Raw genomic sequence first — 26,360 nt, forward strand, 5'->3', positions numbered from 1 at the left:
AAAACAAAATTTTAGGTATTAGTATAAAATTTTGGGTACCAGTATAAAACTTTGGGTACCAGTATAAAACTTTGGGTACCAGTATAAAACTTTGGGTACCAGTATAAAATTTGGGTACCAGTATAAAATTTGGGTAACTGTATAAAACTTTGGGTACCGGTATAAAACTTTGGGTACCAGTATAAAATTTCGGTACCTGTATAAAACTTTGGGTACCAGTAAAAAACTTTGGGTACCAGTATAAATTTTTAGTACCAGTATAAAACTTTTGGTACCAGTTTAAAACTTTGGGTACCAGTATAAAACTTTGGGTACCAGTATAAACCTTTGGGTTCTAGTATAAAACTTTGGGTACCAGTAAAAAACTTTGGGTACCAGTATAAATTTTGAGTACTAGTCTAAAACTTTGGGTACCTGTATAAAAACTTTGGGTACCAGTATAAAACTTTGGGTTCTAGTATAAAACTTCGGGTACCAGTAAAAAACTTTGGGTACCAGAATAAAATTTGAGTACTTGTCTAAAACTTTGGGTACCTGTATAAAAACTTTGGGTACCAGTATAAAACTTTGAGAACTAGTATATAATTTTGGGTACTAGTATAAAACTTTGGGTACCAGTATAAAACTTTGGGTACCAGTATAAAATTTTGGGTACCAGTATAAAACTTTGGCTACCAGTATAAAACTTTGGGTACCAGAATAAAACTTTGGGTACCAGTATAAAATTTTGGGTACCAGTATAAAACTTTGGGTACCAGTATAAAACTTTGTGTACCAGTATAAAACTTTGGTTACCAGTAAAATTTGGGTACCAGTATAAAACTTTGGGTTCTAGTCTAAAACTTTGGGTACCATTATAAAACTTTGGGTACCAGACTAAAACTTTGGGTACCAGACTAAAACTTTGGGTACCAGTATAAAACTTTGAGTACCTGTATAAAACTTTGGGTACTAGAATAAAACTTTGGGTACCAGAATAAAATTTGAGTACTAGTATATAATTTTGGGTACCAGTATAAAACTTTGGGTACTAGAATAAAACTTTGGGTACCAGAATAAACTTTGGGTACCAGTATAAAACTTTGGGTACCAGTATAAAATTTGGGTACTAATTCTGAATCAAACATTTGAAAAAATCCTGCTGTCCTCCCCCCTCTTCCCTCCACTCTTATTCTCACAACCCCTAACCACCCTCAACTCTCCAAAAAATGTCCTAAAATGCATTTAAAAAATCCAATTTAGCCGAAGCCTCAGCTGCAATGCTTATTTTATAATCAGCCATAAGATCAGCCGCAAGGCTTAATATTGTATTCAGCCGCAGCTGCATTCAGCTGCGCGGCTGAATTTAATTCAGCCACAGCCTCAGCCGCACGGCTTTCAGTAAGCCGCAGCCTCAGAATCAGCCGCAAGGCTTAATTATGTTATCAGCCACTCTCAGCCTCAGCCTCACTCAGCCGCGCGGCTTAATTTTCCAATCAGCCACTGTAAGCCGCAGCCGCTATGAGCCGCGCGGCTTTCAGTAAGCCGCAGCCTCAGCCACAAATCCTTCAGCCACTGTAAGCCTCAGCCACCCTCAGCCACTGTAAGCCTCAGCCGCTCGAAGCCTCAGCCACAAAATTCCAATTCAGCCACTGTAAGCCTCAGCCACCCCAATTCTTATTAAGCCTCAGCCGCATTCAGCCGCAGCCACTCTCAGCCGCACTAAGCCTCAGCCACTCTCAGCCTCAGCCACTTCCATAACTTTAAGCAGCCGCAGCCGCAGCCGCAGCCGCGCGGCTGATAGCGCGGCTTCCGAACCCTGATTAAAGCTATTCTCAGAGATCTAAAAAAAGATCAGACAATGGCCGATAAATTGATGTTCATCCCAAAGGATCAAACACAAAATTAGTCTTTCTGTAGATTAAAATTAGTGGTTGAAACGTTAGGACACTCAACTTATTGAACCAACAAATCAAAATTCAATAAAAGTTCCTAAACTTTGAGGACTAGTGTGATAAACAGCCTAATGTCCCCTCCATCCATGGCTATTCGGTCCAAAACGCACAGGCATATGAACCTAACTGTAGAAGAGTTTCGCTTATATGAAAATTATCCTTTATCTCTATTGAATAATGAATTTTTGAATATCCTAGAAGATTTAATTTAATCTAAGGTAAAGCATAATGTTTTTATATCATTTACTTATGTAATTACTAGCGGCTACGCCCCTTTAGGACTCTAGGGGCACATGATATGGGGGTTTGGGGAAAGGGTGGAATTCGACCCATCACATTTTTAAGTTTTGTTTCAAAAAGTAAAAGTTAAAAACCTTCTCAGAACTTACATTTTATAGGAGAACCATATCAGTCCTGCAGTTCGGGGAATTCCTTCGGTATAGACAGGCACACACAGATCCTGTTACTTTTGCTACGCTACTTATAAGCAAAAATTAAGCTTGTTTAATAAAAAAACATAATTAACTTAATTTAACTTTTTTGGCACTAAACGTTTCTATGCAATAATAGCTTTGTATAGAAGACAAAAAGGAAAGGTATAGCTTAAAAAAACTTTGTATTTATCTATCTATCTAATTATCTAACTATCTATTTTTTTACTATTTATCTATCTATGTACTTACATCATCCATATCTTTATATTTCTTTCTCTTGGATAGATAAGGTATTTTATATCCATCTGTTTATAAATCTATCTGTCTACCTATCTGCTATCTACCTATCTACTTACATTATCCGTATCTTGGACAAAATAGTTGGTAACTAATATTTTTATCCATCTATCCATCTATCTATCTATTTATCTATCCATCTATATCTCTATCTATCTACTTACATCATCCATATCTTCTTTCTCTTGTATAAATTGGGAGGAGCTGAGGTATTTATCCATCTATCTATCCACCTATATATCTATCTATCTATCTATCTATCTATCTATCTATCTATCTATCTATCTATCTATCTATCTATCTATCTATCTATCTATCTATCTATCTATCTATCTATCTATCTATCTATCTATCTATCTATCTATCTTTCTATCTATCCATCTACTTACATCATCCATATCTTTATATTTCTTTCTCTTTGATAAATTAGGTGTTTTTTATCAATCTATCTATCTATCCATCTATACATCCATACATCTATCAATCTATCTATCTATCTATCTACTTACATCATCCATATCTTTATATTTCTTTCTCTTTGATAAATTAGGTGGAGCTGACGTTTTTATTTTCAACTGGAACAATATAACAGCATACTCTGAAATATATAGATGTTTAATTTTAATATTAAGTAACATGATGTTTGTCTGTGTGTTTGTCTGTCTGTTTGTCTGTCTGTTTGTCTGTCTGTGTGTTTGTCTGTCTATTTGTGTATTTGTCTGTCTGTTTATCTATCTATCTATCTATCTATCTATATATCTATCTATATGTATATCTAAGTACATACCTATTTAAGCTCCAAACACAAATATGATACAAACTATAATGAAACCCTCAATGACTGTCTGTCTTTCTATCTATCTATGATTTTTCTATCTATCTATCTATCTTAGTACCTACCTATTAGAGCTCCAAAAACAAATATGATACAAACTGTAATGAAACCCTCAATGGCTGTCTATCTATCCATATATATATCTATCTATCAATCTATCAATCTCTCAGAACCTACCTATCAAAGCTACAAAAACAAATATAATACAGACTATGATGAAACCTTCAAAGGCTGTATATCTATCTATTTATCTATCTATCTATCTATCTATCTATAAGAATTTACCTATTAAAGCTCCAAACACAAATATGATACAGACTATAATAAAACCCTCAATGGCTGTCAGACCTTCGGCTTTGGGTATATTACTCGTTATACTGTTAGAAATATATCATTTTGGATTCTTTATTATTAGATCAGTTACTCTATAATTGATATACGTCTATTCTTCGTTAAACATTAGACACATGAATAAGTGGATATTATGACAGGGGAAAAATTGGCTTCAATTTAGTTTGCTAATTTAGACATCACTTATTGGTCAGTTCGTTCATCCAGTGCAGTGGGGAATTTTAATCAGGGAGGGAGGGGACATAGGACTTTTAAGTACACTGGGACCCAAAGTATTATAATCACATTTTATCTGTTGGAATAAAAACTTTAAGTTCGTTTTTTCAATTTTGATTAGTTGGCTCATAAGTTGAGTGCTCAAACGTTTCAAACAATAATTTTAATCTACAAAAGGGGTGATTTTTAGTATCATTATTAGGGATTTACATCAATTTATTGGCCATTGTCTTATCCCTTTAGATCCATGCTTAAGTTACATGATTATTATGTGTTCTTTTTTGTTGATAAATCCTGATTTTAGTAATCTTATTTATAAATTAGATGAATATAATGAATGTGATTATAAATTATTGGTGATAAGGGTTATTTTGTGTATCATTATTGGGGATTTACATCAATTTATCGGCCATTGTCTTATCCCTTTAGAGTTTTTAAGTTTCATGATTATCATTTATTATCCTTTTTTGTTGACGAATCCTGATTTTAGTAATCTTATTTATAAATTAGATGAATATAATGAATGAGATTATAAATCATTGGAGATTCATTATAAACATATTGGCAGTTTCCTTAAAGTGCATAGTTGATCACTAAAAAAAACCTTTATTTTTTTTAAGAGGAGGGGCTTGCAGGTGTAAGGCACAGGAGAAAAAGAATGCCTTTATTCTAAATTTATTTTAAAATAACAAGTGGGCGTGGATTTCAGGGCTCGATAAGCACTTTTAGGGGAGAACACAGAAATATTGGCAATTTTCCTTGAGTTAAAGATGGACCTAATATTATTTAGGATCATATGAAATGGCTACGAAATTTTGCAATACAATATAATAAGTCAGTCAAAGTCATATTTTGCTTCCTTCACCCTTCTATTTAAATACCTTTGTTTATTTGGTCCTTATAAACACCTATATATATATTATAAGGATGTACTATCATGTAGTAATAGAATATTTTGGTAACATATTTAGAATACTTTAGAGTCAAATACTTTTGCTCTAAATACTTAGTTTAAGCTCTTTATATTTCACAAACAGAAAATGAGATAGATAATCCCATTGAGCGCAAACCCGTTAAGGGTTAACTAACTCAGGATGCTGTGAGTATTGGTGCAAAAAAATATGACGTAACAAAAAAAATTAGCCAATGAGAGGCCGTTATTGACTAATGGTAAAATTTAAAGTGGACTCTCATTTTTTTTGTTACGTCATATTTTTTGCACCAATACTCACAGCATCCTAACTCAGACGATCATATCACCAAATGTACAAAATTATGAATTATATAAAAGTAGTTACAACAAGGAAATTGGAAAAGACAACAAGAAATTTCAGATAAATATCATAACTATTGGATTGAAACAGGGAGGAAGTGGACAATGGGCTGTTTATTACACTAGTCCACAAAGTTTTATTACGGACTTTTATGGAATTTTGGTTGGATGGTTCATTAAGTAGAGCTTCTTCCACAAATTGTAATTTACAAAGAGGTAATTGTGTGCATCGTCAATTGGGATGTACATCAGTTTATCGACCATTGTCTTATTCCCATAGATCCCTGTTTAAAGAGAAACATGTAAAACAAATTCCAGATACATATCTTCAATTGCAGACAAGAAACTATTTCTCTTGTCTAGTACATGAAAGATGAAGAAATTCCCTCAAAAAATGAGTATGTGACGTCATAAAAATGAGGGATTATCCATCTCTTTTTACGGGTTTTCCTTCCCCCTCCTCCTCTCTACATCCCTCAATTTTATGACGTCAGATTTTTTTTTTTTGAGGGACTTTCTTCGTCTTCTGAAATAAATGTTTGTCTGTTGAGATATGTTAATCAGACGTCTGTCATCAAAGAAAATTGTAATTATATTAATTTGGTGCCTGTAGAGAACTGGAACCCACCTCTTTCTTATTTTGAAAACGGAGGGCCGAGGGAGATTCGTTTTTTACAGGCAAGTTTAGGCTATATTGGGTATAAGTTATCCCCGCAGGGTTAAGTCACTAAACCTGTGGGGATCCCTAACTCTGCGAGACTTTCCAATAATCATTGCAAAACAGACAAAACAAACAAGGCGTTTCAGTGGCCAACAAGGCAGTTTGTATTAGGAATCATTCCAGAGACTTTCAAGAACACGCATATAGTTAATATTTTTCTCACAACTTTGAATTTTAAATCGAACGGTGGCTTCTGCTGAATTAACACAAGTAAATTACAGTTTTTTAATCTAATACAAAGAACATTTAATATGAGTTTATTTTAATTAAAGTTAATTTTTCTTTCTTATACTAACTTTTTGCTTGTTATTGCTGCTCTAATTATGAACATATGTAATTGCCATTTATTTCAAGTTTTTAAAATGATATATTCCTGTTGAAAATGTTGACCAACACAAGAAAAACTGTCACAAGAATAGTCATTCTGAAATATAAATATAATATTAGAAAAAATATTTTGAAAATGGAATGGCCTAAAACCATCATAGGAGCTAAGTGAAGCTCGCCTAAAAAAACAAAATCATTTCAATAGTTATATAGGTCTTCAGAACAAAAATATCCTACTACTTTAAATGATGTGGCTTAGTTTAATCAGGGAAGGAGGGGAAATTGGACTATAAAAAAATCTTCCAGAGAGGGTGGGGGCATTGGACTGTAGAATCCCATTAGAACCATTTGTACAAAAAATATTTATAAGCATACTATATAGGAGTTTAGTTATATTTCATTTAACAAATTGCATCAATTATAAATCTAACCCCTACCCTTCACAAATTAGAATAATTACAGCCCCCCCGGCCTCCCTCCCCCACCCCCGCTGAAATATGGTTAACTATTCACGGAAAAGCATTGACTAATTTTCCAAATTAAGTCTTGGACAATCATCAAAGAAAAATTACTAGAATGCACACTTTAATAGCTCTAAGAAGGGGCTTTTAACAAAACTACATCACATGCATCTATACAACTACAACTATTTATTTTGATTAAAAATAATTTTTAAAAGCGAAGCTTTTCTATAATTAGGGTCGGTCCGTCCGTCCGTCCGTACGTCCGTCCGTCCGTCCGTACGTCCGTCCGTCCGAGATAGATAGCTTTTATTCGTTATTTAGGCATGTTAGAATTGTCCTATCGATTTCAAACTTTGCATGATGATTCCTGTAGTAGTTTGGCACGATTTAGAAAGCGTAGCAACTCTATAATCATTACCAGAATGTCCGTACGTCCATTTTAAAAATGTTGATTTTTCTACTTTTTTAACAACAAATTTTCAAGTGTTCTAATTATCCGTTTGATCTGATTTTTGGTATATTGATTCCTGGGACAACAACGAACAATATTATAAGCGAAGCAACTCTATAATCAAGTCCAAAAATGTAAGTATGTCCATAAACATTATCCTGCTTCAAGCAGTTTTTTCAACAAATTTACTTACAATTTTGCTTCGACTCTAATACTTTTAAATTCTGATTATTCAGTTCAGATACCATACAAGTGTTAATGTCCGTTTGTCCTACCGTTTCAGTGCTTCGCTTTTATGGATGTTGTCATCCTTGTTTAATGAATGTTTCGTGTATTTAACCAGTTTGACCTTAAAAGACCTGTGTTGTAACTTAAGACGTTAAAAGTTATACATAGCGTATGCTCGACATTTAATAGTAAAAGTAAGGATAATGTCTTAGTCCAAAACATAATGATTACAACAGACAAATGTTGTGCAATCAAAGGGTTGGATGTCTGCAATAGTCGGAGGGTAGTTAGTGCCTTTGGACCATTAATATTATGCCCAATGTTATCAACCATCCCCAATTGTGGGTAAATATTTAAATAAAAATCATCTGTAGTCCTATCCCCCTACCTGTTAAGGAACTAGAGCAGTTCACGGTAAAATGTTCCTGGTAACGATTATATCAAAGAAAAAACACCAAATGAATCAGGAACATTTAACACCGAACTGCGATAGATCCCCTGTTAATAATGGTAGATACTAACATGACAGAGAGACATACAAACAAACATACAGACAGACAGACAGACATGTGTATATTTGATCGTCTGTTGTGCTATCCCTGCTGTGGAGATACTAACCTTCCAGGAACACTTTCTTATCCAGGACAGACAAAAAGATAGACAGACATACAAACAGAAAGATAAACAGACATACAGATAGACAAACAGATACTAACCTTCCAGGAACACTTTCTGGCGGCACAAGAAAGCTTATCCAGGAAACAATTACAAACATGCCTAGATAGATAGATAGGTAGGTAGATAGATAGATAGATAGATAGATAGATAGATAGATAGATAGATAGATAGATAGATAGATAGATAGATAGATAGATAGATAGATAGATAGATAGATAGATAGATAGATAGATAGATAGATAGATAGATAGATAGATAGATAGATAGATAGATAGATAGATAGATAGATAGATAGATAGATAGATAGATAGATAGATAGATAGATAGATAGATAGATAGATAGATAGATAGATAGATAGATAGATAGATAGATAGATAGATAGATAGATAGATAGATAGATAGATAGATAGATAGATAGATAGATAGATAGATAGATAGATAGATAGATAGATAGATAGATAGATAGATAGATAGATAGATAGATAGATAGATAGATAGATAGATAGATAGATAGATAGATAGATAGATAGATAGTGAGATAGATAGATAAATAGATAGATAGATAGATATATCGATAAATATTTAAATTGATAGACAAAATAAATGATATACGGAAATATACAAAAATTATAATCAGCATTTAATACAATATACTTATATAAGTAAGATGTAATTATAAAAATATCAAATGCTATGTTAAATTCAAACATACATTAAATAACTAAAAATTCCAATTTACATTATCAATATTATTGATTTCATATATATATGAAATAGATAATGAAAAAGTCAGAAAATCATTTAATTTCTAAAAGTTGTGCCCTTAAACGGCCGTGGGGGCGTCTTTTTTCTGTTTTTTCAACTGCTATTAGAGATAGAGGGCTAAAAAGAAATTTCACGTTCCCTGTTTGATAAAGAATTTCCGTCAGTCAAGTCCGTTCTGTTATATAAAGTAGTAAGATTTTTCTTTCTGTTCAGATCCTGTTGAGGGAAGCTAATGGCTTTAATGATGGTTATTGGATATTTTTCTGTTACTCTTAATCAATATATTATTAAATGGAAGTTGCACAAGATTATAATGTACTCTAATAATAAGATAATACTTGCAGCTTGCTAACCTAACGATATCCACTAACCACCCCTCTTACTACATCCCCTACTGGATGAACGAACTGACCACTAAAAGAGGTCCATAATAGCAACTTAAATGCACAAAAAAATTTCCCCTGTTAATATATCCACGTATTCTATATCTATTGTAATATTATAATATTATATTTGATTAACCAAGTATAGGAACACATATTGTGTACTTGGGTCCTAAGGTATAAGACAATGGCCGCAAAATTGATGTACATCCCCAATGGCGATACAAAAAATTACCCCTACTGTAGATTATAATTATTGGTAAAAACCAATCAAAATTCAATATAAGTCTTCAAAGTTGATTAGCATTTGAACAGGAAAACGTTATCATAAAACTTTGGGGACTAGTGTAATAAAAACAGCCCAATGTCCCCTCCTCTATGGCTATTTGATAGGTGTATAAGTATACGTACATATTATGTAATTTGTATTATACATCTTATTGTCTTAGGAATCACCTTGCACCATTGAGAAATTGATGTACATCCCCAATGATGATACACAAAATTATCCCTTCTGTATATCATAATTAGTGGTTGAAACTCAACTTAATGAACCAACCAATCAAAATTTAATAATAGTCCCCAAATTTGTCAAGCCAACGAACGTTATTATAAAACTTTGGGGACTAGTGTAATAAAAACAGCCCAATGTCCCCTCTCTCCTTGGCTTTTTGATAGGTGTATAAGTATAAGTACATATTATGTAATTTGTAATATTAATCTTATTGGGTTAACAAATTACATTGCACCAAAAGTCAGGAAAATAAGGGATAAGACAATATTCTTTAGATTACAACTAGTGGTTGAAATGTATGGACACTCAGTTTGATAAACCATCCAATCAAAATTGATTAAAGGTTCCCAAAGTTGTTGAGTCAAAGAATATGTAAACGTTATTATAAAACTTTGGGGACTTGTGTAATAAAGTGCCTATTGTCCCCTCTCTCTCTTGAGTTAAAGACAAGTTATGTGACACTGTTTATCATACATCAGTTATAGAGTAGCTTCTCTACTACGCTAAAGTAAACACCTACTTTTAGTACCAAAGGTATTCTATAATTTAACTTGTCCGTTGGTTTATGTGTATCATGATGATCGGCTCATATTTAAGACTGGCAGTTAATATCATATTTTGTGAAGATTATAAATATACATCTAATAAATCTATATTTTTGATGCATAATCAGACAACTACCTGGATCCCCCTGTAGAGGACCTTTTTCGTCTGCTAGTATAATGCTTTCTTTTTTTGTGCTTCGCTTTTATTATGGATGTTGTCATCTTTGTTACTTTTGTAGGAATAAGTACAATGAAATAAGCGAAGTATCTGTATAATCAAGTCCTAATAAAATTTAAAATACATGTGACGTCATAAAAAAGAGGTAGATGAGAGGAGAAGTGGAAAAGAAAACCTTTAAAGAGATGGATAATCCTTAATTTTTATGACGTCACAAGGCTGATTTTTTTAGACACTTTGTCCAGCTCCCTTTTATGTATGTTATCATCCTTGTTACTTTTGTATTTGTTGTGAAAGACAAACAATAAGAATAAATTGAATTCATGTAAGTAAAGAAAACTTTCACAAATTTATTATTAGGGATCTAAAGGGATAAGACAATGGCCGATAAATTGATGTGCATCCTCAATTAGGATACAAAAATTACCCCTTATGAAGGTCGCCTGTATTGGTTGAAACGTATAGACTTCAACTTAATTAACCAAAAAATAAAAAAAACAATAGAAGTCACCAAGTTGTTAAGCCAACAAATAGGAAAACGTCATTATTAAAACTTTGGGGACTAGTTCAACAAACAAACAATGTCCCCTACCTCCCAGATTTTATTCTATTTATTACTCTTGTGCCCTATTCCTCTAGTCTAAAAAGACGTTTTCAAATTTTCATTTTTTTTTTATCTTAGCTGGATCTTTAAACCATTTTAGTGGTGGGCCAACTTTCCAACAATGAGAGCACAGCATTTTATGAAAAGCCGCGCTGTGATTGGCTGAAATTCCGCTCACCCCGATCTGGCTCACCACTAAAATGATTTAAAGATTCAGCTCAGATCTTATCTTAAAGGAATCATAAAATGAATTAATACCCCCTAAAAAATGGTTCTCCATGTATTTTTTTTTCGTTCTTTTTAAAACTAAGATAGAAAAAGGGGAGGGGGGGGGTCTAAATCAACCCCCAATACCTCTAGAAGGGGCGTAGCCAATGTTATTATATAAACAGACGACCATAAAGAGAAGCTCTTTAAAGTTATTCACCAATTTACCTCTAATGAAAGTCAGAAGAAAAAAAAGTATTGCTTATACAATCGGTTAGTGAAATTTTTATTAATTGCTGAATAATTTAGGAATCTCCAAAATCAATCAAAACATCAGATTAAATAACATTTATTCTAAAGGAATGAAAAACAGACAGACAGACAAAATGAATTACAGTAGCTTTGTTACATAAAAATTAATGCATTTTTTCCTCTATTTACTTCTAAATCTTCCTAAATCCAAACTGTAAATAGTGTTTATAATCAGGGAGAAAGGGGACTATTAGCTGATTATTACACTAGTCCCCAAAGTTTTATAATAAGGTTTTTTATTTGTTAATTTAACAACTTTGGTAACTTTGTGTTTGGTTGGTTTCAAACTAATACTGTCCAAACATTTTAACCAATAATTTATATCTACAGAAAGGGTAATTTTGTGTATCATCATCATAAATTAATCTGCCCATTGTCTTATTTCTTTACATTCATGGGAGAATGGCGGTTAACTTAATTTACATCTCTTATTTCCCCCAATTTATGCAATTTTTGTGTATCATTATTGGGGATGTACACTAATTTATCTGCCATTGTCTTATCCATTAATTTCCTGGTGTTTACCAGGTTAAACCATGAAATGTCTTCTTAACAGTTAGGAGTCTGAACATTTGAAAAAATACTAAATTATCTTGATGTATGTATGCCTTTTAACTGGTTTGTTTTGTTCATGTTCATGTTTACAATTTCAAAGCATAAGCTGAAATCTGATTTGTAATATTTAGTTTTTTATTGCATCGTATTATAGACAACTTTTCGTAGATATTTTAAAGATTATAAGACTAACAAAACTGGTATAACTATTCTGGTTTTCATTTTATTAAATGTGGGAAGTTGTCTACAGTATGATATGATACATTATTTTTCAGTTCTAATCCAGTGATTTTAATGGATTTTGAAGCCATAATGGAAAAATATAATTAAAATTTTATATCTGCATTAATATCAGACATAGTTGTTCTTATTAAAATGATGTTTGAAATCCTTAACTGTTTTTATTTCCCTTGAATATTGTTTTATTGTTCCTTGGGGTTAAAAGCAATAGTTGAACAAAATTGAACACAATGGAGGTGGAAAACTGTATAGAGGAATACTGTAATTACACTGGTACCCAAAGTTTTATTGTATCTTGGGGTAAAAAGCAATAGTTGAACAAAATTGAACACAATGGAGGGGGAAAACTGTATAGAGGAATACTGTATATAATTACACTGGTACCCAAAGTTTTATTGTTCCTTGGGGTTAAAAGCAATAGTTGAACAAAATTGAACACAATGGAGGGGGAAAACTGTATAGAGGAATACTGTAATTACACTAGTACCCAAAGTTTTATTGTATCTTAGGGTAAAAAGCAATAGTTGAACAAAATTGAACACAATGGAGTGGGAAAACTGTATAAAGGAATACTGTAATTACACTAGTACCCAAAGTTTTATTGTATCTTGGGGTTAAAAGCAATAGTTAAACAAAATTGAACACAATGGAGTGCGAAAAATTTCTAGAGGAATACTCATTTTAAAAGTGAAGCTTTTCTATAATTAGGGTCGGTCCGTCCGTCCATATGCCCAGAATGATTGGCTCTTTACATAAATTTAACACATTAGAATTTTCCTATTGATTTCCAACTTTGTTTGATGATTCCTGTAAAAATCAATTGTGATTTAGGAAGCTGATTAACTTTATATTTTTTTTCAAGAAAGTTCGTATGTTCATGAAAATCATTTTTTTACCTTTTTGGCTTCAATTTTTGGAGTACTTATTCCTATTACAATGAGGTACAATGTTATAAGTGAAACATCTCTATAATCAAGTCCTTAAAATGTCAGTATGTCTGTATACAGTGTCTTATATTAAAGTATGTTGTCATCCTTAGTCAGCCTAAAAACAGGGATCTAATGGGATAGGACAATGGACGATAAAAAAATACCCCTGTTTTAACTGCAGGATAGTAAAGATAACAGTTTTAAAGTCTACTTTTGTTTTTGTTTTTTTAAGAGCGTATTGATAATCTTTGGGTACCATTATAATTTACAGTCCAATGATTCCTTTCTCCCTGCACTGGTTTAAGGTAGGAGGCATTGAACTGAAAATTACACTGATAACCAAAGTTACATACCAACTTCATTTGGATCAAAACTTTGGGTAATGTTATTAAATATTGGTAGGTTCCAAACTAAAAAAGTCTAATCATTTCAACCAATTACTTTAATGAAAATTAACTTATTGTTGAATGTAATATCCACTAACATCACTGCTACTAAGCGTATTAAAGGAAAAAACTAATTCATTTTCTAGTATTTCTCCATGAAATTATATTTTATTACATCTATTGTTGAGACAAAAGGGCTTGGGGAGAAAAATATTTTAGCAACAAAACAATTCTATTTTCAAACCTTTACAAATTCAGGGATTTCAGGGATAAGACCATAGAGGATAAATTTAATATTTCCCAAAATTCTTTAGCATAGAATATATGTATTTCGGGAAAGAAATAGGGATCTAAAAGGATAAGACAAAATGATGAAAGAAAAAAATTACCCCTTGTAGAGATTTCAAATAGTGGTTAAAACGTTTGGACACTCATCTTAACAAACAAACTAATAAAAGTCCAAACAGTTGTGAGCGAACGAATAAGAAAACATTGTTATAAAACTTTGGGGACTATATATAGTGTAATACACAGTCCAATTTCCTCTCCTTCCTTGGTAAAGAAAGGTTTGTAGATTAATCTAGCTCTGATTGTCTTATCTCTGAAATCCCTGACTGAAATCCAAGTTTATCCAGCTTTAAGTAAATTTACAATTTTATCTTTTATTTAAATTCAAAGATTTTATTTTTAAATTCTACTTCCTTCGCCCCTAGCCCCTTTATGATAAGAAGAAATGGCCTAAAACCACCCCAGATACTAATCCCATTAAACCCCCACTTTTAATTTTAGTTTTAAATTGAAAAAGTATATTTTTTTGTAAGGTGGTTTTTTTTCCCAAGGGGGATTTCTCTTTGGAGATTGGAGGTACCCTCGCCAAAAATAGTTAAAAATCATCCATGGACTGATAAGAAGCTTCACTGTAAAGGAAATGTTAGTTAGTGAGATATTATGCTACATTCAGACATTTTATTACTTTTATACAGGATGAATTCTAAAATTATGTCTGTGTCAAATGCTTTGTTTAGTTCAAACTAACACAAATTAAGCATTATGTTTACTAAGTGAAAATCTGTTTAAAGAAATAAAAAGATGAACATGATAGAATGATTTACTAAATTGTTATTACCTTTGCGATAAGTTGCAATAATGTTATGTAATTAAATATTGACTACAACAAGGATGACAACATTCATAAAAGCTTAAATACAGGATACAGTAAAAATACATACATAGAAAAGGGATACCTAGCTTATTATCTTGTATCTTATTGTCTTAGGAATCATTAGGAATCATTATTATCATTGGATATTAGGATTGGTTTTTTCGTTAATTTAGGTTGCTAACATGAAACTCATTTTTTGGTCAGTTCGTTCATTAGGCAGGCAGAGAGAGGATGTGGTAAAGGGGCTGGATAGGGGTATCGTAATTTTAGCCCGCTTTAGGTATCACTTTAAGAAAAGACATGAAAATATGGTGTAACATCCAAGTAACAATATATCAATTTACAGAAAATATAGATAGATAAAGAAAGATTTTTCCAGTATGGCTTCGAAACCGATCAATATCCGCTGGATTATAACCGGTTCTCAGCCATTTTAACCGCGAAAAGCTGTCTATAATACTAATATACAATACATGCTGGGAAAAAATATGTGAATATGTACTGAGACATTTTTCCAGTTTGGCTTCGAAACGGATTAATATCCGCTGGATTAGAACCGGTTTTCATCTATACTATCCACGGAAAGCTGTCTATAATACTTAAATACAATACCTGCTGGAAAATAATATGTGATTATGTAGTGAGACATTTTTCTTCGCAAAACCAATTCAAAACCGGTCACCGAATAATTTCCTAAAAGTAACAAAATATGCTAACAAATTATATAATATATAATAATATAATATATAGTAAACATTTTAAACCCTTATTATTAAAAAACGAGCAATCTGCATTTTATTATTAATCCTAATGTATAAAGTAGTAAGGTTCTTATAGACCCGTGGGACGTTTAAGGTTATTTAATTCTTTTTATTCTTTTAGTTGACCTACCCTCTTCTAATGCTAGAAGCGCAGCCGCGAGTACTTTGTAAAGTAGTTGCTATCCAAGGATCGTAAGGGATAAGACAATTGACAATAAGTTGTTGGGCATGCCAATGATCCAAAAATATATCCCTTACTAAGTATTAACATATTTAAAGCAAAAGAATAAGAGAACATGATCGTAATATAGTGGGTACTAGTATAATTTATAGTCTAATGTCCCCTCCCTCCCTTTTTCAGGCAACAAAGGAAAGAGCATGATTTATAGTACCTATATTCCCTCCCTCTTTGGAGTGATCTAAAAGATGATAAAGTTAACCTATTAGTATGTCTGTTTGTCTGTCTGTTTATCTGTCTGTTTGTCTGTGTTTGTCAGTCTGTCTCTCTTTTATAAATTTACCTGTTAGAACTACTGATAGTTTGTCCTTTTCATCCAGTTCATGGATTGATATTGAGTAGTCTGTCTGTTTGTCTGTCTGTTTGTCTGTCTGTTTGTCTGTCTGTTTGTCTGTCTGTTTGTCTGTCTGTTTGTCTGTCTGTCTGTATGTCTCTCTTGTCTAAATTTACCTGTTAGAACTACTGATAGTTTGTCCTTTTCATCCAGTTCATGGATTGATATTGAGTAGTCCAAAACTGATCTAAAATAAAAAAAAGATAATAATTTACTTACTACTAAGCTATTGGGGTAGAATCCAATCTTTAAAGCTACTTCACATAGTCTGTCCGTCAGTAAGTCCGTAATTTTAAGGAAATATGACATTTATTCAGCTGTTAATCATGACGGAAGATTTTTTTATGTGTAAAGATTCTCTATACCAATCAGTCATACTACAAAATACATGTTGAAAATAGGAGACAGGTTTCATGGTGAGTTTCAGGGTTCGGAAGCCGCGCGTAAGCCGCGTGTAAGCCTCAGTGAAATCTTCATTTTATCACTATAAAATTCAGCTGAATGTATAAAACTGCTCTTTAGCAGACAATCCTTCTTTCTGAAATTTTTTTCCTGCACACAAGCAGGTTTAAAACTGAGGCTTATGCGCGGCTGAGGCGCGGCTTCCGAACCCTGGTGAGTTTCATTTGGTCTTTAAAATAAAATTTAATGACTGCATTCAAGAATGAATATGATATATAATTTTAGTAGGATTTGACTGACCGGTTGTCCGCGGTTATGGATATGAAAAAAATATTGGATTACTTGGATTACATATAATCCTTTTTGAGGCCAATAAACAATTTAAGTGGCCAATTGAAGGATAGAGAGAATAGATATATTGACAGACATATATATTGCAAACAGACAAACAGACAGACAAACAGACAGACAAACAGACAGATAAACAGACAGAAAAACAGACAGACAAACAGACAGACAAACAGACAGACAAACGCACAGACAAAAACACAGACAAACTCACAGACAAACAGCAAACAAACAGACAGACATATGTATACCTTATAGATTTAGCGTCAGCAACGAATTCCTCGCCAAACATGATTTTTGTGTCGTCATAGTTAAAGGAACCAACTTGAAACTTGCACACCTAAAATTTAAATAATTGATTTCTCAGTTGCTATTAAAGATTGATGTCTGATATTCCAGATTTCCCTTAATCAATAATCAGAAGCATACCGACCACCCTTAATTTGGAAAAAAATCAAAAAAATGTAATGGGGGCAATTTTTTCGTTTGTATGTTTATTACTTTAGGTCAGGTTAGATTAGGTTATTTTATTCTCGCCGGTTTAGGGCACCTTGCCTAAATTTGGGAATAGCTAAAAATAAATGTGAATTTCTTAGCCCCCATTAAAAAATAGAGATATTTAACATTTCTAAGGATCTTGCGGGATAAGACAATGCTTTAGTACTTCCCTTATCACAAATTCTATAAGACAAAACGTGTCTACAGTATTTTGCATATTGCTCCCTTTCTTATCATGATATAAAAGATTAATTGTAGAAAAGTTTGGGCACTCCTAGTTTATAATACCCAATCAAAATTTGATAAAAGTACTCAACCCGAGACAAAATTTTGGGAACCAGTATAATTTAAATATGTTTGCTTTTATGAGTTTTAGTGTAGCTGCACTTAAATGGTATCCAAAGAGATAAGACAATGGTCGATAAAATTGATGTTTATCCCCAATGATGATACACAAAATTACCCCTTCTTTATATAACTACCAGTGGTTGAAACTTTAAACACTCAACTAAATTAACCAACCAATCAAGATTCAATAATTATTCAAAATTTTGGGGACTATGTGAATAGCAGCCCATTGTCCCCTCCCTTCCCTACTAAAATACTTGGATATAGTTTAAAGATTAATGAAACAAGTTAAATTTAAACTATGTAAATAGAAACTGGGGGTAGGGGACATTGTGGGATGTTTATTACACTAGTCCCCAAAGTTTTATTATAATGTATTTCTATTCGTTGGTCTAACAACTTTGGAAACATTTATTGAATTTTGATTAATTTGTTCATTAAGATGAGTGCTCAAACGTTTCGACCACTAATTGTAGTCTACAAAATGTGTAATTTTGTATATCATCATTGCGGATGTACATTAATATATTGGCCATTGCCTTATCCCTTTACATCCCTGATGCAAATGAAAATCTTATATAATTATACACTGCAATTCTGCTATTCTTTAACTAACTCACAATCTATAATAACAAGCAGAATGATGTCTGTCTGTCTGAAGCTTAAGATCTCGGTAACTGCTGAACATATTGGTCTTCGTGGAATAAAGCTACTAGTCCCGCGGTACAGTAATAGATGGATAGATTATAAATGATTAAAATTATTATCAATTTTCAAAGTTTTTGAAATGCCAAAGTTTGCCATTGTGGTTTAAGCATTAAATGCAAAAAGTTGACGGTCACGCAATAATGGATATATTATCACTTGGATATTGCACCAGATTTTCATGTTCTCTAATAAGGTGAAACTCTTAGCTGGCTAAAATAACGTTTAACCCCTTTCATCTCTTTTTACTCATCCCCTCCCCTCCTACTGGATGAAAGAACTGACCAATTAATGACGAATGATTTTCCCCTGTCAATATATTCACGTATTCTATATCCATTAACGCAATATTTTGCTAAAGGAATAGATATAAAAGATCTAGAACCACAATCAGTAGATTGAACCATTCAGAATACAGTCTCGGAATAATCCGGCCATAATATTGGTTGAAACTTGTACACGTTATTGTGTATACTACTCCCCCAGAACTTACAATACACCCCCCCCCCCCCCCCCCCAACACTTCATATTTTAATTCAAACCATCCTTGGCGTAAGGGAGAGATAACAACAAAAAATAATTACAATTCCTAATCCCAACTTTTGTATTCATTCATAAATTGAATTTTTATTGCTATGTGCTAATACCTGTGAAACCAAGTCCTTACTGTGAAACACTAGTCCGCAAAGTTTTATATTAACGGTTTCTTATTTGATGGCCAATCAACTTTTGGGACTTTTATTGAATTTTGAATAGTTGGTTCATTAAGTTGAGTGTCATAACAATTCAACTACTAATATTAATCAACAGAATTGGTAATTTTATTTATGATAAAATTTTTCGGCCATTGTCTTATCCCTTTAGATCCCTGGATGTTTCTATTACCTGTACGTCCAGCGGAAAGTTGTCAAAGGTCATCGGACATATCCAGGTTGGCTCAATAACTTTGGGGACTATTTATTAAATTTGATTACTTGGTTCATTAAGTTGAGTGTCAAAACGCTTCAACACCCAATTTTAATCTACAGAAGGGGCAAATTTGGTAATCATCATTGTTGATGAACATCAATTTATCGGCCATTGTCTTATCCCTTTAGATCCCTGGATGTTTCTATTACCTGGACGTCTAGCGGGAAGTTGTCAAAGGTCATCGGACATATCCAGGTTATTCTGCAGGCTACAGCATATATCAGCTCCAGTTTTCTAGATAGATAGATAGGTTTATACAGATTATAGATGGATAGATAAATCAATAGTTATATTAATTGATATAAACAAATCAGTAGATATATTGATAGATAGATAAATAGATTAATCAATAGATAAATTGATAGATAGTTCAATAGATAGGTAAAGAGATTTATGAGAAGATTAATATATAGATTAAAAGATAGATTGATACAAAGATGAACACAATGCTTTATAGATTGATTGGTCATAGATAAGTAGATTTATAGATCGTAGATGCAAATATAAATTGAACAATAGATTATTAGATTTAAAGATAAATATTTAGTATACTTATATATGTAAATAATTAAATAGATAAATTGATAGATGTAAAGATAGTTGAATACACATTGTACTAGCTAAAACAAAATTTATGTAAATTCTTCTCCCAACAAATAATAACTTTGTTAAAATTACTTGAAATTTAAATCTATCAAAACTCTTTAATTTTTCTAATAGAATCAGGAATTTATAATCACAGGAATAGATAAGTTAGATAGATAAGGAGAAAAGCTAGATACTATAAAAATGGATATAGAATATACGTGGATATTATGACAAGGTTGCTAACATGGAAATTACTTATTGGTCAGTTTGTTCATTTAGTAAGAGGGGAAGGGATGGAGTAAAGGGTTTCATAGGGATGATTGTTACTATAGCCAGCTACAAGTTTTACTTTTTAAGAGTATATGATAACCTGGTGCAACATCCAAGTAATAATACATCGATTGTTATAAATGTTATTATCATGTTTTATAATGATATAAAGTACATTTTACCCGACCATATTTATTTTTTTATTTGAGGGGGGGTAGGATTCTAGGCCCTTACAGGGTCTCCTAACCCTGACTTAACTTAACCTAACCTATAAGTTTTTAGATGTTTTATTTTTATTAATGCATACGTGCATACTTTTAGAACTCATCTTTGATATAAATTAATTAATTAAAGTTTTGAAAAGATTTTCAGAAATATTCTACAATTCAATCATTACTTTGAAATATGAGGGAGGAAATAGATATATAGATAGATAGATAAATAGATATATAGATAGATAGATAGATAGATAGATAGATAGATAGAAAGATAGATAGATAGATAGATAGATAGATAGATAGATAGATAGATAGATAGATAGATAGATAGATAGATAGATAGATAGATAGATAGATAGATAGATAGATAGATAGATAGATAGATAGATAGATAGATAGATAGATAGATAGATAGATAGATAGATAGATAGATAGATAGATAGATAGATAGATAGATAGATAGATAAGATAGATAGATAGATAGATACCTGTTAAGCCAAAGCCCTTGTAATTTTGACAACACCGCTAGCGTGGTAAAATCTTTCAAATTCAATATTTCTATGTCTGGAATCCATATTTTCTCAATCTAAAAAAAATTAGTAAACTATTATACAAATAAATAAAAAAAACAGCATTAAGACTAATTTAATTGAAATCTGAGGTCTTTTTCAATAACTAAAGATATAAAAAAATCATAACACATTCAGAACGACAAAAACATATATACTGACTGACATAAACTCTTTGGAGGGTATTGTTTTAAAGGTCTATACAATTTACAATACAATAAAAAAAAATGTCAATGTTATATCTGGATCAGTGTGTTTGTCAGTCTTAGCCATAGGAACTCGCTATCCGCTGAACCCAAATGATTCATCTTTACAGTATACCTTCTTATAGGTCTTGGAAAAGTTTATAACTACTTTGGGGTAGGGTACCACCAACCCCCCAAAAAATGTCATCCCACCCTTAATTATTTTTACTTTTTATTCTTTAAACTAAACTAAATAGGGGTGGGGTGGAATTTAATAGCACACTTCCTTTAATAGCAGTGTCATTAGAGGCATCTAGGGGCGTAGCCACAAGTTGACTTTTAACAAGAATGAAAACTTACCATAGAAACGTCAACTGGTATCAACTCGTCGCCCGAGCCACCAAACTAAACAAAAAACAATACTTCAATAATAAAAAAGTAACTTGTTGTCTGTGTGTCTTTATGTCTGTAGATTGCCACCTGACCTTCCTTTAATCAACAATAAATTAACAATTCTATTATGTAAAAGATTCTTAATGTTGGTATGTTAAGATCTCCCTAACGATTTCAGGAAAATTTTTGGAAAAGTGGTGATGTTTGATAATAAAAGTTAAGCAAAGTTACACTTTGTGCTGTGTTATAAAATGTTCAGATGATTTGATAATGTTTTACATGTGCAGAACTAAATTCAAATCCCTTCCAGGGATATCAAGGGATAAGACATTGCATGAAAATAGCATTGGTTGAAAAGTTTTGATACTACTGGTTCAAAACAAACCAATCACAAACCCATTAAAGTATCCATTAATGTTATCCATGAAGTTTCGGAATTCATGAATAACACTAAGTGGTAATAAAACGTTGGGTACCAGTACTGTAATTTACAATTCCTATCTTCCCCTGAGAAGATGTTTTGGCATTTGGCTGTCGGATGGATTAATGGATATAGATTATACGTGGATATATTGACAGAAAACAATTTGTCGTCAACTTAGGTTGGTCATATGTACCTCATTTATAGGTCTGTTGATTTATCCAATAGAAGGGGAGGGAATGGGGTAAAGGGTTTGAATTGGGTTATTTTAGCCAGCAGTGAATATAACTTTATCAGAGTACATGAAAATCTGGTGCAACATCCAAGTAATAATATATCTATTGATGGATTAGGTATGTTTATATAAATAAGCATAAGGAGCGCGCGCAGCAATAACAAAAAAATAAAAAAAGACCAACATCCATAAGTACCGAAGCACAACACAAACCAATGGATGGACTAGCAGACAAATTGTGTTATATAACAGAGAGAGAGAGAGAGGGAGAGGGAGAGAGAGAGAGAGAGAGAGAGAGAGAGAGAGAGAGAGAGAGAGAGAGAGAGAGAGAGAGAGAGAGAGAGAGGGGGAGAGAGAGAGAGAGAGAGAGAGAGAGAGAAAGAGAGAGAGAGAGAGAGAGAGAGAGAGAGAGAGAGCGAGCGAGCGAGCGAGAAAGAGAAAGAAAGAGATAGAGAGAGAGAGAGAGAGAGAGAGAGAGAGAGAGAGAGAGAGAGAGAGCGAGAGAGAGAGAGCGAGAAAAAGAAATGGTAAGAAAATATGATAAATAATAGAAAAATCACGAAATTTTCTATAACATAATTTTTTCGTTTGACTGTCTGTTTTTTTGCAGTTTTGTTCGACACCCAACAGATTATGGATTAAAGATTCAAACTGTAGAAAGGTAAAGCCAGGGATATGGAGGGATCAGACAATGACCGGAATAGTTTTTTATGGCATCGTATCATAGACAGCTTTTCTCGGATATTAAACAAGAAGCTAATTAAGAGTCAGACTAAAACTGGGTTTTTTATGATTTTTATTTTAATATTTTTGGAAAATTTGCTGTAACACAATGATATGTATGATCTTTTAGTATGGCTGAGAACCGGTTATAATACAGCGGATATCAATCGGTTTCAAAGAAATTTAATTTTACCTTTCCTCCCTGAAGAAAAGAAAGGTTTGGTAGTATCCCTTTCAAGTTATTTAAATCAAAAAAGTACAACCTCTTTTAACACATTATACACAGTGGAGGGAGGGATCCAAAGGGATAAATCACTGGACGATAGATTAAAATACATCCCTCTCATGATGATAAACAAAATTACCCTTGTCGTAGATTAAAAGTCTAATTTGGAACCAACCAATAACAGATTTAATAAAAGTACCCCATATTTTGGTTACGGTTACGAAATAAAACTTTGGGTACCACCAACATCTAATACAAATACAAAAAGGTTTTTTTTATGGTTTAATACAAGTTTGAGGGATGTTGCTCTATATTTTCTATTTCAACTTTGTATCAGTTTTGACCAGAGATCTTACGGGATAAGACAATGGAGGATCGATAAATCTAATTATGATGCACAAAATTACCCCAAAGTTACATACAATTTTTTTGTAGAAAAATGTTTAACCAACCAGATTTCAAAAATTCCCCAATAGTTTTAAACCAATTATTGAGATAGCTAGTTTATAAAAATTTTTAAAATTATTTTCAGTGTCCCCTCCCTCCCTGGTTGTGGCCAAGTTTTAGCATACCACCATTGGAACAATCGATATATAATTACTTGGATGTTGTATCAGATTTTCATGTACTCTGATAAAAAGATTCTAGCAGCTGGCTATCAGTGCACTCATTTTACCCCATCCTATTCCCTCCAAATGGATGAATCCACTGATTAATAGATAAGGTTCATATTGGCAAAATAATTTTCTCTGTAAATATATCATGTATATCATATATTCATTATTGGAATATTTTTTTTCTAAAAAAAGGATGTCACCGTTTAGATTAGCGAAGCTCAATTCAAATCAGACATACAAATGAACATATATTAGGGGACATTGGACTGTTTATTAGACCCCAATATCTTATCCGTTTTCTTATTCTTTGGCTTGACAACCTTGGGGACACATATTCTATTTTGATTGATTGGTTTATTTATTTGGGTGCCCAAACATTTCAACCACTAATTGTAATCTACAGAAGGGGTAAATTTTGTATCATTATTGGAGATTACTTAAATTTATCGGCCAGTGTCTTATCCCTTAGACCCCTGGACTTATTCTAGTATTTTAATATTCTATATTAATGAACTAAAATTTTCTTTTAAATCTCTCCCAAAATTAATAAAAATAGTTTTTATAAATTGTACTTTTGAATAAATAAGAACACTGAATTTTATATTATTAACGTCTTGAAATGCAGGAAGGAGATAAACAGGGAGTAAGGGAGGGGACAATGGATCGAATATTCAATTTTTAGGAGTCTCAGACTTTGGGTACTGGCTTAAAGGGAATGTGCAAGAATTTAGCAGTTTCTAACTGAGTTTGGGTACTAGCGCAAGAAATGCCGCTACTCGCTGTGTTAGTTTTGAATATAGCAGACAGAGAGTAGTTTAAATATAAATACAAGGCCCCCCTCCCATACTCTATTTCACGCCCTTCTTTCCCACCTCCTTTTTTAAAGCAGACAAGAAAGGGAAATTGAGAAGGGAGCTGGGGGCAAGGGAAATAAACAGGATAAAAAGGGGCAATAAGTCATGCGGGTCATATTCTTGCTCAGCCAGCTAGCAGTTACCATACATGCCTGCCTCCTCCTTTTCCCCGTTCATATCCCTTACCCCTACCTCTCTTTTCCCTTTCCCTGTCACATGGAGAGTTCCAGGGAGATTTTCTAGTAATTAATTAAAGAATGGTTATGTCAGTCTGTAACACTGGTCCCCTCCCTTACTCCCTGGGCAATGGGCTGTTTATTACACTAGTCCCCATGGTTTTTTATTTTGTATTTGTTGCCTTAACAACTTTGTCAACTTTTAATGAATTTTGATTGGTTGATTCATTAACAGTGTCCAAATGTTTCAATTTCAATAATTGTAATCTACAGAAGAGAAAATTTTGTGGATCATCATTGTGAATGTACATCAATTTAATTTAAAATTCAACAAAAGTCCCATAAGTTCTGCAATCAACGAATAAGAAAACATTATCATAAAACTTTGGGGACCAATGTCATAAACAGCCCATTGTCCCCTCCCTCCCTGTAAATGATAAGTCCATGGCATTAAATAAAAGAGAGGTCACGACTGACATATTAACGACTTTAGTTACAATTATAATTGCAACAAAACTATTTAAAATTAATATTATAGATTTTCATTTTACTATCCGCGGACAGCTGTCTATATTAAGATATTTAATTTCAGTTTAAAAAACTTTTGATCAATCTTAATTTTTTATATTTCAATTAAGATATCATAAAAAATAATAATATGGGGGGGGAAGTTCTCCCCCAACCAATTATGGGACCCTAGAGGCTTGATACGAAGCCATCAGTAAATAATCCACTTTATTTCAGCGTAATCATTTTAAGCAGGGATCTAAAGGGATAAGACAATGGCCAATAAATAATGTTTATCCCCAATCTAATTCAAAATTGATTTATTCACATCAACAATAATGATACACAAAATTTCCCCTTTTGTTATTACAATTAGTGGTTTCTCTACTAAATGAACAAACAAATCAAAATTCAACAAAAGTCGCCAAAGTTAATCCCCAATAATGATACACAACATAACCAATTCTGTAGATTATGATCGGTGGTTAAAAAATTTGGACACTTAACCTAATGAACCAACCAATCAAAATTCAATAATAGTCCTCAAAGTTGTTAAGAAAACATTAATATAAGCTTTGGGGACTAGTGTAATAAACATCCAATTGTCCCCATCTCCCTATCTGCATTTAAAGTTCCTGATTAAAAAATGCGTTTTAGTACACAGCAATCATTTCAAGTATCTGATTAAACAATGCCAGGGAGTTTAAATCACATTATCTTATCGTTAGGTCAAAAACTTTAGGCAGTTTTATTGAATTTTGATTAATTCGTTAATTAAGTTAAGT

At 32.5% G+C, this 26,360-nt stretch overlaps 1 protein-coding gene across 1 annotated transcript in view; it reads right to left on the reverse strand.

The window, feature by feature from the left end:
• The window catches only part of LOC145333965 (gamma-aminobutyric acid receptor subunit alpha-6-like), a 162,902-nt gene that overhangs the window by 45,643 nt on the left and 90,899 nt on the right, over positions 1-26,360 (reverse strand). Inside the window, exons 5-14 of the mRNA XM_080179226.1 lie at positions 21,784-21,828; positions 21,158-21,255; positions 19,743-19,827; positions 17,325-17,413; positions 16,440-16,510; positions 15,603-15,683; positions 8,248-8,308; positions 6,429-6,485; positions 3,786-3,871; positions 3,175-3,263 (exon numbers count right to left, since the gene is read on the reverse strand). Of these exons, the coding sequence (XP_080035352.1) occupies positions 3,175-3,263; positions 3,786-3,871; positions 6,429-6,485; positions 8,248-8,308; positions 15,603-15,683; positions 16,440-16,510; positions 17,325-17,413; positions 19,743-19,827; positions 21,158-21,255; positions 21,784-21,828 (762 nt within the window). The remainder of the gene's footprint in view (positions 1-3,174; positions 3,264-3,785; positions 3,872-6,428; positions 6,486-8,247; positions 8,309-15,602; positions 15,684-16,439; positions 16,511-17,324; positions 17,414-19,742; positions 19,828-21,157; positions 21,256-21,783; positions 21,829-26,360) is intronic.

This window comes from Acartia tonsa, chromosome 12 (assembly GCF_053477335.1).
Source record: "Acartia tonsa isolate MP-2025a chromosome 12, ASM5347733v1, whole genome shotgun sequence".
Classification (NCBI taxonomy): Eukaryota; Metazoa; Arthropoda; class Copepoda; order Calanoida; family Acartiidae; genus Acartia; species Acartia tonsa.